The sequence below is a fragment of the Acipenser ruthenus genome, chromosome 4, assembly GCF_902713425.1.
Source record: "Acipenser ruthenus chromosome 4, fAciRut3.2 maternal haplotype, whole genome shotgun sequence".
Taxonomy (NCBI): Eukaryota; Metazoa; Chordata; class Actinopteri; order Acipenseriformes; family Acipenseridae; genus Acipenser; species Acipenser ruthenus.
The window spans coordinates 70,405,340-70,423,679 of record NC_081192.1 but is presented as its reverse complement, the minus strand read 5'-3'; the positions used below and the strand labels follow the sequence as shown (position 1 = coordinate 70,423,679).

Below are 18,340 nucleotides of genomic sequence, written 5' to 3'. Positions count from 1 at the left end.
CGAAGATCTGCAAGATCAGCTGCAGTAAATCCATGCAATTAACGAAAGGTTTGCTTGAACACTGAAGGCTCTGGATAAAATCTGTTGATTAATGCAATGAATTAGATATCTCTAGAGATTACAAATATGTCTCACAATTCACCCTAATGGACCAGCATTAGAGGCTAGGTGTCACAGCAAGCAATTTTATTTTCATGTCTTTAAGCTCTAGAGCAGGGTTTCCCAATCCTGGTCCTGGGGGACCCATGTGTCTGCTGGTTTTCATTCCACCTGAGTCCTCAATTACTTCATTAAACCCTTAATTGAACGAATAATGTGTTTAATTACACATTTTTAATTGTTCTCAGCTCCTAAAAAGTTGCAGATTGCAAGTTACTTATAACATTGTATAGTTATCTTAATCTCCCAACTGTTTTTAAAAGCCGAAAAAAATAAAAAAGGTCTAATTAAACTAATGAATAGTTCAATTAAATCAATCTAGAGCAGGGCGTCCCAATCCTGGTCCTGGGGACCCACTGTGTTTGCTGGTTTTCATTCCAACTGAGCCCTCAATTACTTAACTAGACCCTTAATTGAACTGATAATTTTCTTAATTAGACCTTTTTTATTGTTTTCAGCTCTGTCACAGAGCTCAAGTTGCTTATAAAATGTTATAGCTAACGTGAAATCTGCAACTGTCTAAGAGCTGAAAACAAGTAAAAAGGTCTAATTAAGCAAATTATCAGTTCAATTAAGGGTTTAATTAAGTATTTGAGAACTGAGTTGGAATGAAAACCTGCAGACACAGTGGGTCCCCAGGACCAGGGTTGGGAAACCCTGCGCGAGAGGCCTAGGTCACAAGTGAGGTGAGTTGTGTATCTCAACCTAAGATCAGGGTTGAGGTGCTCGCACTGCTGTAAGGGGAAGTTCTCGTGTGCCAGTCATCATCCTTCCACAGGAATGTTATAATGACTATGTGGCAGGGCAGAAGCCCTGCCCGTGTAAATTGTGTGTGTGTGTGTGTGTGGAAATGTAAGGTTGGCAGGGGTGAGGTTAAATCTGTCCCTGCCAGCGATCACAAGTGTGACCATTCACCAGTTAGGTAACTGGTGCTAATTGGAGAGTGGCCACATGTATAAAAAGATCCAGAAATAATTTGTTCGTTGGAGGAGTTTGGGGGGGGGGGGGGGGGGCGGTGAGAGTTTTGTTGTAACTTTTGTATTGTTGTGAAAACGTTATAATGAAGGCGAATGCCCAGCCTGTTTTGAACGTTTGTTTTGGCCCTTGTGCCGTGTTTATTTGCTCCTGTGTTGTGTTATTTTGTTTAATAAAGTGTGCAATAGCTCTTTAAAACTGTAGCTTTCTGTCTCTGGGTCTGTTTCCTGCGGTAGCCAGCCTGGGTGATGGCGCTACCCTGTCACGTGTAGTGTCTGAAGTGAGATAGTGCCCCTTGTGACTGGGGGGGGGGTGAGATAATTGGATCTGCTTGAACCCCGACACATTTCTGGATCTTTTATACATGTGGCCAGGTGGAAGCATGTAAATATTGAATAATACCGGCCCCAGAATGGAACGCGAGACCAAACCGAACAGACATCAGACTTAAACCCACCTAAGGTAACAAACTGCTTTCTATTAGACAAATAGGAAGTAAACACATGTATTTGCAACACATGACATCGATGACATTATACAGTACCTTCACTAGAAAAAAAAAATGTGTGGTTGTTGTTGTTGTTGTTTATCTAAATAGCAAAAAAATTGAACAAAACACAGGGGGAGGGGGAAATAGACCTCAAATCCCAGAGGGTTATGTTTAATTAAACATGTCCCACGTTAAGAGTTTACATAAATTAAGTCTTGCATCCTAGTCACTGTGGATACCCAAGGGGGGCATGATATCGTTTTCACATGTGTTGTAATAAACAAGTCTTTTTTTTTTTTTTCTTACTGTAAGTCCATGACTTTGAGCTGAAGGACATTAAAGGACTGTGCGGCGATTCAAAATGATACAACACTGCCCTCAGCTGGTAGAATATGTTACTGCATCTTATTCTGAGTGTGTTTCTGTCTTGATTTTATAATGCATTGCAACAATTAATATATATTTTTAAAAGATGTTAATGTAGGTTCACTGATGTGATTCTGGTTCTCAACGATGCCCTATCTGCGGCTTCACGTGTTACAGTTTCTATAAAGGATTGGGACTGATGAATACAATAAATGCAGAACAATTGGAAGGGGGGCAGTTATTACCAGACAAATCTACTCAGACCCCTTGCTTTCTTCATTTTACCCTAAAAAGTGGGTTTCTGCAATTGGTGACAGCCAAGACTGGTACCACATAAAGCCTCTCTTTGTGTTTTTCTGACCGTTCCATACCATACATTTTCTCACTATCATTTTATTTCACTAACCTGATCTCCTATTTCAACATAATATATTGTACCATCTTGTGGTACGGAAGTGTAACTGTATTTGTTAGGATTTCTTACTGTCTGTAATTTCATTTTCTGGTGTTGCATTGTCCTACTGAGTACATGATATGCAGCTTTGGGAATGCTTGTATGACTGCTTTGAAGGTTAGTTATAATTTCCAGTATCAAGTCTCTTATGTCACATGATGTATTAGTTTTTGAGTGATGTCCCCCTCCTGTATAGGCAGATTGAAATGCTTTATGTGTATCTAAAAGGACACCTGCTTTGTGGATTACTGCTTGTCACCAGGCTCCCTTGGGTTAAAGATGAGGCTAAAAGTCAGTTATGTAATATTTTTTGTAATACCAGTTAAGGCTGAATTTGCTGTAGTTATGCATGGTTACATGTCTCTAGATAAGTAGACCTGTGGTTGAAAAAAGGGTGAGAGGGAGACCTGAATAAATCATATCTGGGTAAACAGGTTGTGGGGACGGAGGGAATGAGAGTGTCTAATGCTTCAGCGTATGATGCTCCTTGAAGTATGGATCATTTTAATTAGGAGTTTTTAAATTATAAATAGCCTGGCTAAATGGCAGTCGGGAGTTCAGTTCAAAGCAACAGACAAGCAAACCAAGTCCGAGAAGGGGAACGGGTCGTTTTGCTTTTGTGAATTGAGGAAAAAGTTATTTCAGCAGTTTTTTTTGCAAAACTCCAAAAATGCTAATTCAAACGTATTCATACCCTTTGATGCTGTGATAGTATTGTCTACAAGGTGCTAGAAATGTCAATATGACAATGCAGAACCTAATTCTAGAAAATGCTGGATTGTAGGTGAACATTCTTAAAGAGTATAAAAGGGTTAGGCATAGGATGATTGCTGTCATTACCAATAAGTAAATACGGGAAAAAGTAAAAAGCTATCTGAAGATCTTAGGCAGAAAAAGTATTTATTGTCATAAAGTTGGAGAAGGATTGTGGCAATGTACCCCGTCCCTGTGTGTATTTTTGTGTTTTATGTGGTATGTTGCGTGTGTTAATGTTGGTGTATAGTAGTTGGTACACGGGATATAATGTGGGTAATGAGCACAAGTGTTTAAAATGTATAATCGTATTTAGGCACGGGGATTGCACTTCACTTCATGTGCATTTAAAGTATTTCATATGTGAGCACGGGGTTACACAGAATTAGTTCACGTGCTGGGATTCAAGTGAATAATTAATTAGTAATTGAATCCCGGCACAACAGTATATACAGATGCACAAAGCACTCATCGGGGTTGTGTGTTCGGTGAGTGGAGAACGGGTGTGGAGAGGAGAAAATAAAAAGTAAAACTAAGGAAAAAGTAAATATAAGTTTGTTTGACTCACCATGTTTGTTTGTCTGTTCATCCACTGTTTGTTTAGTGTTTAATCAGTTTTTGTCTATTTATTTTGGCCGTGTCCTGTGTTTTGTTCAACCTTTTATTTTTGTTTCTTTATTAAACGCACTGAGCGCAGCCATTGCACTTCAGTTTCAACTCCACTACTGTCTGTGCGTGTGATTCTTTCTGGCCTGACATCATCCCTGCAGCTAGCCTGTCACAAGGATACAAGAAGATTTTCAAGCATTTGAGTATCCCAGTTTCAACTATTGTTTCTATTATCAAGAAGTACAAGACTCGTTGTACTGTCACAACTCTCCCTCGGTCTGGAAGAAAGAAGGTTCTTTCACCAAGAACAAGTAGAAGAATTGTGAGGAAGGTTAATAACAATCTGAGACTGACTGCCAAAGATATTCAAAGTGAATTGGCTGCAAGTGGGACTGGGGTTTCCATTTCAACCATAGGTTGAGTATTGCATGGTGAAAGTCCAATGGTCACAGGCCAAGGAAAAAGTCACTCTCAGGAAAACATCACAAGGACAATCAATTAAAGTTTGTAAAACAGCATTTGAATGATGGTTATGAGTTCTAGTCAAAGGTTTTGTGGAGTGATGAAACAAAAATCGAGCTATTTGGTCACACTGGTAGTCGTTACGTTTGGAGAAAGTCTGGTGAGGCGTACAAAGATAAGAACACCATACCTACTGTCAAGCATAGAGGTGGTAATATTCTTCTATGGGTCTGTTTTTCCTCTAATGGCACAGGACATTTAGTTCCAATACATGGTAAAATGAATTCCATAGCATACCAAAAGATATTGGCCAATCATCTGAAACCTTCCGCTACAAAGCCCAACACGACAACGATCCAAAGCATACATCAAAATCTACTTCAGAGGGGTTAAAAAATAATAAAATTAAAGTTCTGGAATGGCCTAGTCAAAGTCCCTATCAAAATCTGATTGAGAATCTTTGGTATGAGTTGAAGAAGGCTGTGCACAAGAGAAGTCCTCAGAATCGGAATGAACTGAACAATTTTGCGTTGAAGAATGATCAAAAATCACTAAAGAATCTTACCAAAAGCTCATTGACAAATATTATAATCATTTAAAAAACATGAAGTGCACCATCGAAGGTCCACCTTAATATTACTGTGTATTTCATTTGCCATTTTATGAAACTGGAAAAGAGAGTCCTCTCCATGTGTCCAAACCCCCAAAACATAATATACAAACTGAAAATATTGATGCACAATGAAAATGCAACAGTTTGGTATTTGAGTGGAGTTTCCAAAATTAGCTGATTTAAGAATCTGTATAAATAGCCATTCGAAAATACATGATTTTAATTAATGCAAGAACAGCAAAAGATACAACCATGCGCCGCTTGAGTAATGAAGATCACCTGGTTGCGATCTGCATGATTGAAGGTGCTCTGTGTGTGAGAGAAGTTGCCCAGAGAATGAGATGTTCTGCTTCAACAAAATCAGCAGACTAGTCCAGAGAAACCAGGAAACTGTCTCTGTGAGGGACTGGCTACCTCCTGGAAGGCAGAGGGTCACCACACCGGCCCAGGACCGTCACACATCCGACTGATCCATCTGCGTAATCGTTTTCAGACTGCAGTGGCTACAACACGAGAAATTCCAGGAAGAAATAACCTGCACATCAGCAGAATGACTATAGCTCGCCGTCTGCATGAAAATGATTTACATGTTCGGAGACTGTTCAAGGGTAACATGTTGACAGCAGAGAGACGAAATCGCGCTCTTCTGCGGGCCAGAGAATATTTGAGGTGTAAGTGTGATGATGTGGGGAGGAATCTCCTTTAACATAAGAACGTCTTTGGTGCAGATTGAGGGCAACCTTACTGCTCAGTGACACATTGACGAAGTCCTTGAGACACCAGCTTTTCCGTTCTTGCAAGCCAATCCGGAAGTGTCGATTTTCCAGCAAGACCACACAGTGCTAGGATTACAATTGCATGACTTCAAGAAAACAAGGTTGAGGTCTTGTCGTGGCCAGCTGAGTCCAATAGAACATCTGTGGGACCAAATTGCCAGTGCCATTCACAGGAGACAACCGCGACCAGCCAACCTTCGCCAGCTGGCTGCAGCTGCACATGAAGAGTGGCGGAACACCCCTCAGCAGTCTGTCCAGAGGCTGATCCGGTCTATGCGTCAACACTGCCAGGATTGTGTTAATGCTCAGGGAGGTCATACCCGATTAGTAACTTTGTTTTCATTTTGACAGTGTGTCACGTTTCATACTGAAAACTAATTCTTTGATCTGTATTTTTGTTCACATTTTCTGTGATTTTTGTTTGAGATATCTGTTTTAAAATGTTTGATTAAATCCATCAGACCCGAGTGTTGCGTTTCATTTGTGCATCTGTCTGTGTGTGTGTTTGTGTTTATATATATATATATATATATATATATATATATATATATATATATATATATATATATATATATATATATTAAACACACAGTGGTTTCCAAAAGTATTCACCCTCCTGCATAGTTTTCAATTTTTTTTGCCAGCTGAGTGTACTCCACGTTTTCAAACTACTCCACATTGATAAAGTTAAAAAATGCATGTAGAATATAAATAAGTAAGATTTACAGAGGAAAAACAGATTAATCTCAGTTTCATAAGTATTCAACCCCTTTGCTACTGCAGCCCTAAATCAGCTCTGGTGCAAATGATTTGTTTGAAAGGTCACAACATTTGTGAAATAATTTCAGCCTGTGTGTACTCAGAGTGGTTTAACTTGTAGATAATTTCCCTCAGGAAATTATTTTTTCAAGCTGCAACTCACATAGTGATCCAGCAGGGACTGTGAAGCTTGTCAGGATAGAAGGGAGAATGGATGGTGCAAAGTACAGGCAAATCCTTGAGGAAAACCTGTTTGAGTCAGCCAAGACTCTGAAACTGGAGAGGAAATTCAGCAGGACAATGACCTGAAATACAAAGCCAAAGTCAGAATGGAGTGGTTCAACAAGAAGAGAATTAATGTTCTTGAGTGGCCCAGTCAAAGTCCTGACTTGAATCCAATCGAAAATTTATGGCGAGACTTGAATATTGCAGTCCATCGACGATTCCCAACATAGCAATTTTCCCGTGAAGAATGGGCAAAAATGTCCATCCTACTGTGCAAAGCTAGTAGAGACCTATCCAAAAAGACCATAGCAGTAATTGCTGCAAAAGGTGCTTCTACCAAGTACTGAAATTAAGGGGCTGAATACTTATGCAACCAGTAAATTTCATTTTGTACATTTTCTTTGCAAGTTTTGCTGACATTTAACCTCCTCCTCATATAACAGTGTTCAGTTTAACTACTACAGCTTTGAATAAATAAAGTTTGTTTGAAAAACTGTGCATACATTATTTGTAATTCAACCAAATGTCACAACTATGTGAATACTTTCTCAATCCTACAGTTTTTGGTGACTTTTGGCCATAGCTGTAGACTTGAATTTTTAATTTGCAACATACAGTATATTTTGACTGAATACTTTTATAAATGTATTTAACAAAATCAATACATCTGAGGTTTAATTGGACACGCACTAGCTATTGGGCCAGTTCTTAGCACTCAAATCACTAAAATAGTCTCCAAGCAGCCCTGTTCTCATTTCTGATCCAGACAGGCTCCTATGCTGGTATTACTACAGCTATACACAGTGAATGACATTCCTGCTGGAATAATGAACTAGCAAGAATGTCATTCAGGACATAGATGTCATTCTTTTTCTTTTCTTTTATTGGCACCTGTCACAAAGACGGCCGGAGTGGGTGGCGTCAGACCAGAATCAGGAATTCAAACAAAGACAGTGGTTGTGATGAGCTGAGTGCAATGGCTGCACTCAGCGTTTATTAACAAATAAAAGGTTTGAACAACGGAATACAAAACACGGGACACGGCACTTGACGCCAAAATAAACAGACAGACAAAACGACTAGACACTAACACACAGGTGAAACGGAGACGAACAAACACGGTGAGAATACACTTATTATATTTATAATTACGCTGACGATTTTACTCCTTCTCTCTCACCCGTTCTCCACTCTCTGAACACCTAACCCTGACTGAGTGCTACGTGTCTCTATATATACTGTTGTGCTGGGATTCAATTACTAATTAATTATTCACTTGAATCCCAGCACGTGAATTAATTCTGTGCAACCCCGTGCTCACATATTACATTTTAAATGCACGTGCGTGATGTGCAATCCCGTGCCTAAATACAAATATACACTTTTTAAATACACGTGAAACACAGACCCGTTTATATCCTGTGTACCAATGACTATACACCAACATTTACACACGCAACATACAACACAAAACACACAAATACACACAGGGGCGGGGCGCATTGCCACATATACCCCCCCTTGTGCGCAGCACACATGGCCTCAACGGCCACCTCCCCCCTTAAAAACCCAGCAGTCCAGGACAAAGTCTCGGGCTGGGAAGGGAGGCTTCAGTGGGCCCATGGCTGGCCATGCTGTCAGCACCCCTGCCGGTAGTGGCACGGCTGACAGCCTGTTGGTCCCGTCCTGCAGCGAAAAAGCTGCAGGGGCAGGTGGTCCCCCGACCTCCCCCTTCTTCGTAGCCGGCAGCTCCCTCCTGTGGGGCTCCGGCCACAAGACCTCCTGCAGCGAAACTGCTGCTGGGGAAAGTGGTCTCCTGACCTCTCCCCCTGTCTTTGTAGCCGGTAGCTCCCCTTTCTGGGGCTCCGGCCACCGTACTCCCCGTGGTGGAGGTATGGGAAGCAGAGACAGCTCCTGCTGTTCTGCTTCTGGCAGTGGCAGAGGCAGCTCCTCTGCTCCTGGAAGTGGCAGAGGCAGCTCCTGCTCCTCTGCTCCTGGAAGTGGCAGAGGCAGCTCCTGCTCCTTTGCTCCTGCCGGTGTAGGTGGCGGAGGCAGAGGCAGCTCCGGCTGCTCTGCTCCTGCCGATGTAGGTGGCGGAGGCAGAGGCAGCTCCTGCTCCTCTGCTCCTGGAAGTGGCAGAGGCAGCTCCTGCTCCTTTGCTCCTGCCGGTGTAGGTGGCGGAGGCAGAGGCAGCTCCGGCTGCTCTGCTCCTGCCGATGTAGGTGGCGGAGGCAGAGGCAGCTCCTGCTCCTCTGCTCCTGGAAGTGGCAGAGGCAGCTCCTGCTGCTCTGCTCCTTCCGGTGGAGGTGGCGGAGGCAGAGGCAGCTCCGGCTGCTCTGCTCCTGCCGGTGAAGGTGGGAGCAGCGTGTAGTCTCCTGCCGATGGAGGTGGGAGCAGCGTGTAGTCTCCCCCTTTTTCAGGGGACTGGTGCTGCTCTGCCTCTCTTGCAGCGGACTGGTGCGGCTCTGCTTCTGAAGGGGAAACCAGCAGGCATTCTTCCTCTGCTGGTTGTGCTGGGGAAACCAGCAGGCATTCTTCCTCTGCTGGTTGTGCTGGGGAAACCAGCAGGCATTCTTCCTCTGCTGGTTGGGCTGGGGAAACCAGCAGGCATTCTTCCTCTGCTGGTTGTGCTGGGGAAACCAGCAGGCATTCTACCTCTGCTGGTTGTGATGGGGAAACCAGCAGGCATTCTTGCTCTGCTGGTGAAGGTGGGAACAGCTGCCTCTCAGGCTTCGGATTCCCGCGGTCCCCCCGTCTGGGCGCTGGACGCTCGCGGTCCCCCCGTCTGGGCGCTGGACGCTCGCGGTCCCCCCGTCTGGGCGCTGGTTCCTCCTCTTCATACTGGGTGGGGCATATGGCTAACGTGTGCCCATAAGCCCCACAGCCAGGGCATAACTCTGCTGCGAGGTTCTTTAAAAAAACCTCCCAGCCATCATCCTCGACCTCCTCCCTTTTGGGCTGTGGACGCCCCGACTCCTCCCTTTTGGGCTGTGGACACTCGGGTTCCCCCCACTCAGGCGTAGGACGTTCGGGTTCCTCCCACTCAGGCGTAGGACGTTCGGGTTCCTCCCACTCGGGCTGTGGACGCTCAGGCTCCTCCCACTCGGGCTGTGGACGCTCAGGCTCCTCCCACTCGGGCTGTGGACGCTCAGGCTCCTCCCACTCGGGCTGTGGACGCTCAGGCTCCTCCCACTCGGGCTGTGGACGCTCAGGCTCCTCCCGCTCAGGTACTGGAGAGGGCAGCGACTGCTCCTCTCCCTCTTGCTCACTGGAAGGCATCCCTCCCATGTCTGCAGCTAGGTAACCCAGCACCACAATGGTGAGGTCACGAACGGATGCCGGGTTGTGCTGTTGCTCCCAGTCCTCCCATCGTTTCCCATCTCGCATCTGCAGTGCGTGAATAACCATGGGGAGGTCACTGGCGAAGTTCCCCTCGGGGTGCACCAGCCAGTCCCATATTTCCCGGGACGGTGGGGAACCCGGTGGCAGTGGGGGTAGAGGGGTGGCTACTGCCCCGTTGTGGCTGTCCTCCTCCCAGCCCGGCATGCAGGATGAGGGCTGCAGCTGTTGTTGTTGCTGCTGCTGCTTCTGCTGCTTCCTGCAGCTCTTTCTTCCCATCCTCGCTTTACTATTTTTTTTTTTTTTTTTTTTTTTCACAAAACCCCCTCTCCTGGTCTGACGCTTGGAGGCGCTATTATCCCACGATGACACCACGTGTCACAAAGACGGCCGGAGTGGGTGGCGTCAGACCAGAATCAGGAATTCAAACAAAGACAGTGGTTGTGATGAGCTGAGTGCAATGGCTGCACTCAGCGTTTATTAACAAATAAAAGGTTTGAACAACGGAATACAAAACACGGGACACGGCACTTGACGCCAAAATAAACAGACAGACAAAACGACTAGACACTAACACACAGGTGAAACGGAGACGAACAAACACGGTGAGAATACACTTATTATATTTATAATTACGCTGACGATTTTACTCCTTCTCTCTCACCCGTTCTCCACTCTCTGAACACCTAACCCTGACTGAGTGCTACGTGTCTCTATATATACTGTTGTGCTGGGATTCAATTACTAATTAATTATTCACTTGAATCCCAGCACGTGAATTAATTCTGTGCAACCCCGTGCTCACATATTACATTTTAAATGCACGTGCGTGATGTGCAATCCCGTGCCTAAATACAAATATACACTTTTTAAATACACGTGAAACACAGACCCGTTTATATCCTGTGTACCAATGACTATACACCAACATTTACACATGCAACATACAACACAAAACACACAAATACACACAGGGGCGGGGCGCATTGCCACACACCCCACACTTTATATAAGATAATTCAAGAAAACATGTTACATAGAAGCATTTAGTGAACATTAACCATTCATAGCTAATGACATTCATAATGAAATCACATTCATAGCCTGGATGTGCCACCACAAGTTGGGCATAATTTAAAATGTTGTGCATTTCTCTTCAAAATAAAATAGATTGCAGAGCGGCAACGCAGACATGCTGTTCTAGGTTCGGGATCTTTCTTCTACTTATTCTCTTATTCAGGAGCGACCCGAGGACGGGCACCATGTGGGAAGGAGACGGCACGTAGTGTGAAGCCCTGACATGGGCCCTGCCCCGCGCCAATCGCGGGAGAGAGAATGAGCTGAGTGAGAGTAACATGATGCCATGGGTGGGGAGGAATGCGGTGAAGGCAGGCTGCTATGAAGGGAAATCCCTATGGGAAGCGTACCACGCCAAGTTTAGAATGGCGGTGCTTACTAACGGCTGGGGGCCAACTAAGAATGCTGGACAGCTGGCAGCTACATTGGAGGAGGAAGTGCTGCAGGTTCTACTGGACCTGGGCCCAGACGAGATGGTCCAGTATGAGGTGTTAGCCAAGCCCTAGAGTGCCACTTTGGGAGGGCGGAGCCTGCAATCGGCCTGCGTCTATGCCTGGCTAACCGAACCCGAGGCCCAGGAGAGAAACTGGGCATACTGGCGGCTGATGTCAGGTACCTGGCCCGAAGAGGATACCCCAATTTTCTGCCAGCCATGCAAGGATCTGGCCATGGACTAACCCCGATTGCCCTGCGTCAGCAGGTCCGGGTCGCTGCCCCAACTTCCTTAGAGCTCGCCGTGGCTCATACAGAATGAGTCAAGGCTGTGCTCGAGGAGGGGCAGTGTGACATGGCCGGAACCAGTGAAGAGGAAGTCCCAGACAGCACTATCACCCCCACCTGGCCTACAGAGCTGGTCATCCTCATAAGGGCAGCGATCACCCAGCCTGCCCGGGCACTTGAGCCCTGCTCGCGGCTGTGCAGGGGTTGCGGCAAGTCTGGTCACCTACAGTGCCACTGTGGGACAACACGGGCCCCCAGCACAGTCCATTTCACTGTTGGGCACCAAGCCACAAAACCCATCACGAGGATCCACCAGTGCAGCTGGGAGAGTGGGGCCTCGCTCTCCCTGGAAGCCACGGACAGCACAGTCCGGCTGTAGTGGTTGGGAGGACCATGTCATTTCCCCATCCGAGTCGAGGGGGTTCCATATACTGCTCTAGTGGACACAGGTTCAACAGTGACTCTGGTCCGTCCCGATGTGCTCCCGGTCTCCGGTGCTGGCTCCCCCGGACCCCTACTCCCTTTTCCTGCTGGACACAGTGAGGAGGGCATTGCCACTGTTTTGTCATAACTGGGGCCTGAAGGAGAGCACATAGTGGTGTACTATAGCCGTTCAATCATCAAGGCAGGAGTTTCTGGCGGTGATTGAGTTGGACCGCCACTTCCGTCACTACTGCTGTGGACTCCCCTTCATCATCTGGACGGACCAGGCCGCCCTGCAGTGGCTGATGACGTTCCGGGAGCCAGAGGGATAGATCGCCTGCTGGATAGTGCAGTTAACGAAAGACAAACTATACATTTACATTTAAATGTGGATTGTTTATGTCTTTAAAATCTCTCTCTCTCTCTCTCTCTCTCTCTCTCTCTCTCTCTCTCTCTCTCTCTCTCTCTCTCTCTCTCTATCTCCTCAGACAGTGTTCATACAGCCAGATTACAATGTGAGGTCATTATTTTTTCTGACAGTTAATGGTTTCCATAGAAACATAGACCTACATTCTAAGTTAGCCTGGGGGTGACTTAGTCAGTCTTAATTTTTATGCAACTGGCTAACTTGCATTAGACTAGTCTAAATGACAAAACTAAGACCGGTCTAGCTGTTTAGACTAGTCTAATGTAGTTTTATGCAGCCAGCCCCTGGTCTCCCAGAGTCTTAACTCACTCACTGAACGACTTGAAGATCGTTACAGTATGTTAGCATGGTCATGGCTGTTGCATGATAGTTTAATATGATGTCAAATGCAGTAGAAAACCACATTAATGAAAATGAGTAACAACACCATTTACTTCAAAGGAAAAACTAATCTGAAAAGCCAAAAAAACACATACAGTTACAAAAGTTAAAATTACACAACTCAGTAATTGAATTCAAGTTTTTTTAATATGGTATATTTCTGCAAATGTTATTGTAAAATAGAACACAGACTTGATCAGCAGACCTGGTTACTGGCCTGGCATTAATCAGTCTATGTTTAGTCCGAATATTCACGGCCCATGTGATTGCTACTCCTGACATTCCAAACATTGCAGGACAACAGCATGTCCCAGCCATCCAAATTACAGCATGCCCTTTACTGCAGCTATTGAAAATGTAACTCCTAGAAAGACAAAACTGGACCAGGGTCACCAAAACCATGAGTGAGTAAAACACTTTGTGCAGCTGTAACCACCAGTGTTGTTTTTTTCTGTTTGCCTTTGAAATCTACAGTATGGTCATATTCCTGGTGGGTCTCTGTGCTATTTTCTAGAAAGGATGTTGTTGTTTGCAGTACAAGGTTATGCCGTACAAATGCCTAATGTTGGTGTATAATTAAAACACATCTATTTTAATATTAAAGGCAGTTGTTCACCTTAAATATAAATAGCTATATTTTCAGAACAAAAAGCAAACAGTATTGGTATCATAGCAGTAGGTTCATTTAAAATCTGCTATTTTAAAGTATAAAACATTAACACATTTTAATTAGATTTTGATTAGTTTTTCTATAGCAATTTTAAATTCAAAGTCAAGTTTGTATGTGAAAAAAGTACAATATACTTTGAAAATTGTATCCTTTGTAAAAATGAAGACGGGTGTCAAAATGAAGCTGTGTCCAGCTTATATTCAGAACAGCAGACAAGTAAGAGCCTAGATATTCTATTTGCCAAATAAAATGTGGGTCAGAAATATTTTTTTTATGAAAATCTGTGTGTTGTGCATTGATATTTTAGCCTTTTGATAGTAATGGTGGGACACGATGGTAAAGGAGAAAAGAACAGCAAGGTCAACATGGTCATAGTCTTCACTAGATGGCTAGCCAGAGGTGTTCCAAATATAGCCAACAACACCCGGGTTGTCGAAAGCATTGGTTTGGGGAATGACACTGTTAGGAAATGTACTGTATTTTATGTGCAGTACACAGGAAGTGTAGGCCTGGAACAGCATCCCTAATGTATGCAGGCCTCATTTCACCAGACCCTGCTGATTTGTACAGTCTGCAGCCAGACATTATCTCACTGTGAGGCATGTCTAAGGGCTTTTGTTTGGAAAAACAGAGTAACGTCCTGAAATGTGCTGCAGTAGTGTCTATTTTATTATTAGTTGTTGAAAGCCATGTAACTTTGGGGGAGGGGGAGGGGGGTGTCCTGATTTTACAAAAGACATTTCACATTTTATTAAGGTTTAAAGACGACCTACCACTAGAGTTGCCTACGTTTGAAGGGGTCAAACCTGGACTCGGGGAGCCTGAGAGCAGCCCAAGGTTTGAAGGACTTCACAATGTATGCTTCATCTCCTTGGTTACATTTAAAATACAGTAGCTCATCCACAAACGGTGTTGTATATTGTAAACATCAGAATACACATTACGAAGACATTAATACATATTGGATGAGAATATGGAGTCTAATGAGTCTACTCAGAAATAATGTGTTACCTTACTGACCAATCTTAGCAACTGTGAACATGCAGCACAAAAAAACATTTCAAGGATACAAATATTTCCCGTCCTGTAGCACCCTGGTGACTAATTAGCATTCACAGCTATTTTTTAACTAGGCAGTTGATTTTATTGTGTGTGATAAATAGTGTACATTAGTATTGGTGTTGTGCCTTCAGCTGCTGCTGCCGTTTTTGTTACTGGTGCTTGTAGTTTGGAAGGGAAGCGGGAGTCATTTTCCATGCTAAAGATACCACCCCAGTCTTGCAAAGAAAAGCCAGGCATACAGTAACATAGTGAGGGACTCAAACCCCTACTGAGAAACCATATAGCATGAAGACGATTTGTAATGCGTAGTTGGTGTGCATGCCAGGTAGATGAATTCTTGGAATCTGGAGTACCTGGTACTTAGAATGAATTACTGCACTGTAAGTGAGGCGCATTTTTCATATGCTGCACAAACCACTCAAAAAAAATACTGTGCACTGTAACACTTCACTCTGAAAGTCTGAATACGCAGTCGTTAAAATGTCGGTATTCTGTATGTAATTTTATAAAATCCCCTTTAATTCTGTAATTCGGATTGTTTTCAAATCTCTTATCTAAACTAAAGCTGAAGCCGAGTGTAACTCATTTTGCCACTAGGAGGCTCATAGCCCTTTGTTGAAAAAGAACATAGTGTTTATTTTCCAATGCTCCAATTTGTTTTTAAAATACCCCTTCATGCAAGTTAAATATCCAATTTTTAGGAAAAGGCAATATGAAAAGAAATGACATTCGTGAATTAACATGACATGGCTGTAAATGCAAATAGTGCAGTTAAAGTATGTGTGTATATCTATCTATGTATATCGATCTATATATATCTATATATATATATATATTTTTTTTTTCTTTACCAAATGGGATAAATCATACTGTATTAGTAGGGCACAGTTGAAAATAGGGCCCATAGTCATTGCCTTTTCAATTGTCATTTACCCCAGATACACAGGGCCAGGTTAACACATAGGCAAATTAGGCACCTGCCTGGGGCCCAAAGTCATGGGGGGGGGGGGGGGGGCAAAACAAATTCTGTACTTATTTTTTAAACAGATACGAAATTGTGCGCAAACTGGAAGAAATTCACTCACTGACATTTCATCCGAGGCAGTGTATCTCATTTGCGTTCACACAAAATAAAACTGGCTGACCCGGAACTTACTCTCGCTCACTTTCGTGTGGCAACACAAGTAAATTCCAGGTCAGTCTGTTTGATTTTACTTGAATACAGCAAATTATGTCTCTTTCATGGGCAGCAAAGAATAAACACCTTATCCCCGAAAACCTTATCCCCGAAAACCTTATCCCCGAAAACCTTATCCCCGAAAACCTTATCCCCGAAAACCTTATCCGCGAAAACCTTATCCCCGAAAACCTTATCCCCGAAAACCTTATCCCCGAAAACCTTATCCCCGACCCTGGAGAACAAGCATTTTCTTTAACGAACGTGTCAAAAAACACTTCAGATCAACAGTAAAGCAAGAACAGCTCACTGCCTTTGCTGTGTTGGCGATTGAGAAATAGTAAGCGACATTAAACTGCATTTGACTTAAGGTTGCCAACTGTCCATAAATTTAAGGCCAGTCAGTAAAAAAAGTCACATTTTAACACAAAAATGTAAATAATTAAAATGTGTCTGTGATTTTGTATCGAAATAAACATCGTATATTTTTCTATTGCTTGCGGCTTTCCCAGTCAGCTCGAATGACATATACCTGCACCTTATGTGATGGCAGTGAAAAGTATCAAAAGAAGAATGCCAATTAACAATACTGTGCTTAAATTAGTATGCGTTCTTCAACCAAGCAGCCAAAGCACAGCGAGCTCGAGAGACATCGTCCAGCTGGCAATTTTTTGTTATTGGAAATATGCTGGATAGCCTAGATTCAATTTATGCAGTAACAAATGACTGACTTGACGGATCTTAGACAGGATCTGGCAGCTGATGAAAACTGGCACAAAATGTCACTCTTGTCTACATGTAGTCCACGTTTTCTTACACTTGCCAAGGTTGCCATTAATATGTTGGCTTTGCCACACAGTACTGCAGAATTAGATTAACCTTGTAAAAACAGACATAAGACATCAATTGTCTACATTCTGAATGGAAATTTGACTATCAAAGCTTCAGACGAACGAAGCAAATGATCCAGTCTGCAAATGTGTCCACGTATGACCATAATAAGACCTAAAGAAATGCAAGTACACAAAACTAATTATGTCAGTAAAAAAATAAATAAAAAGGCCACTGTAAATCTGCATGTCAGTAAAAAGAAAATGACAAGGTTGGCAACCCTGATTTGACTACACATCAATGTACAGGTATGTTTGTTTTTTTTTATATATTTTTGTGGACTATAGGGGACCTACAGTTAGTGGACAAATCAACATATGGTGTTCTTGTCCATATTCGAACTGTTGTATTTTTATTCAGTAAATCGAGAAAGGTGGTTATCACGCTCACGTAGGCTTCAGGTTTTTCCGAATTTATTTTGAAATGTATTTAGCACACCGCCTTCAACGAAACTGTTTCTGTCAGATTAGGTCAGTCGTTCAGTTCAGAGCAGTGCGCGAAACTTTCGGCATAATTAATATCTAGAATTCGGCATAATTGACCGTTTCTGATCAAAACCATGTATAATAACTTAAAAATGGAAATTGGAGAAGTGTGAGTTAAGCTAATATGTGCATATATATATAATCATATTTGTTGTTATTCATATAAGAAGATAGGGTACACCACACCCCTGTGTGTATTGTATTATTTGTTGTATTATTATTTTAAATGTATGGTTTAGTGGGTAAAAACACTCTGTTCTATTGTTAGTGTTTCACTGCCTGGATGGGGTTAAAATGCCCCATCCAGATAATATCGTGAGAATGCGTGGTCGCATCAGCGAGTGATTATTGACAAACTGGCTGGTGACCATACATATGAGACACCCCGTGCTGAATGTGGCAGATGGATAAACTAGGTAATTGATAGCCAGTTAATCCCTCGGCCACAATATAAAAGACCCGCAGCTTTGGCTGAACGGGGTTAAGCTGCATCCACACTGGACGCGAGTGACACGAGCGAATAATTTAGAAGTCACTGCAATCAAATGGGAGTATCCACACCAGCAGCAAGCAACGCGAGCAACATCGCTTTGAGAAAATTTCACGTCGCTAAAGTAGAACCTGTTTCTATTTTTTTTTCGTTGCGCGATTGGAATGAAACTGACCAGTTAGAAGCAAGGTTAACACCCTTGACACACGTCAAACACACGCCTCAAAACACGTCACGCCTCAAAACAAGTTAATCATGGACGACGAAAAAGGTGCAGCAGTATCCATTATTATATGATTGCAAACTGACTACAACTGTATAATTACTACTAATAATAATGATAACAATAAAACTTGGATATATAGGGATGTTCAATAACTAAAGTCCAACCTTTATTTTACAACGGAGTTGCCGCAAATCAGGGTGGTAACCAAACAAGACCTGTTTTGTAATGGGACAGCCCATCTCTTGTATGTCCAATAGGAATGCATGGGCAGGGTCATGTATTTATTTCCGGTCTTTTGAATCGTTTCCAAGTCGTGTCTGGTGTGGATTGA

At 43.3% G+C, this 18,340-nt stretch overlaps 1 protein-coding gene across 7 annotated transcripts in view; it reads left to right on the top strand.

The window, feature by feature from the left end:
* The window catches only part of LOC117400320 (trafficking kinesin-binding protein 1-like), a 111,949-nt gene that overhangs the window by 31,466 nt on the left and 62,143 nt on the right, over positions 1–18,340 (top strand). The window contains exon 1 of one of the 7 annotated variants that reach the window (XM_059022714.1): positions 13,300–13,412. The exons of the other annotated variants lie outside the window; for them this stretch is intronic. Within the exon in view, the coding sequence (XP_058878697.1) occupies positions 13,409–13,412 (4 nt within the window). The 5' untranslated portion in view covers positions 13,300–13,408. Of the gene's footprint in view, positions 1–13,299; positions 13,413–18,340 lie in introns of those variants that run through there. 7 annotated transcript variants of the gene reach the window in all.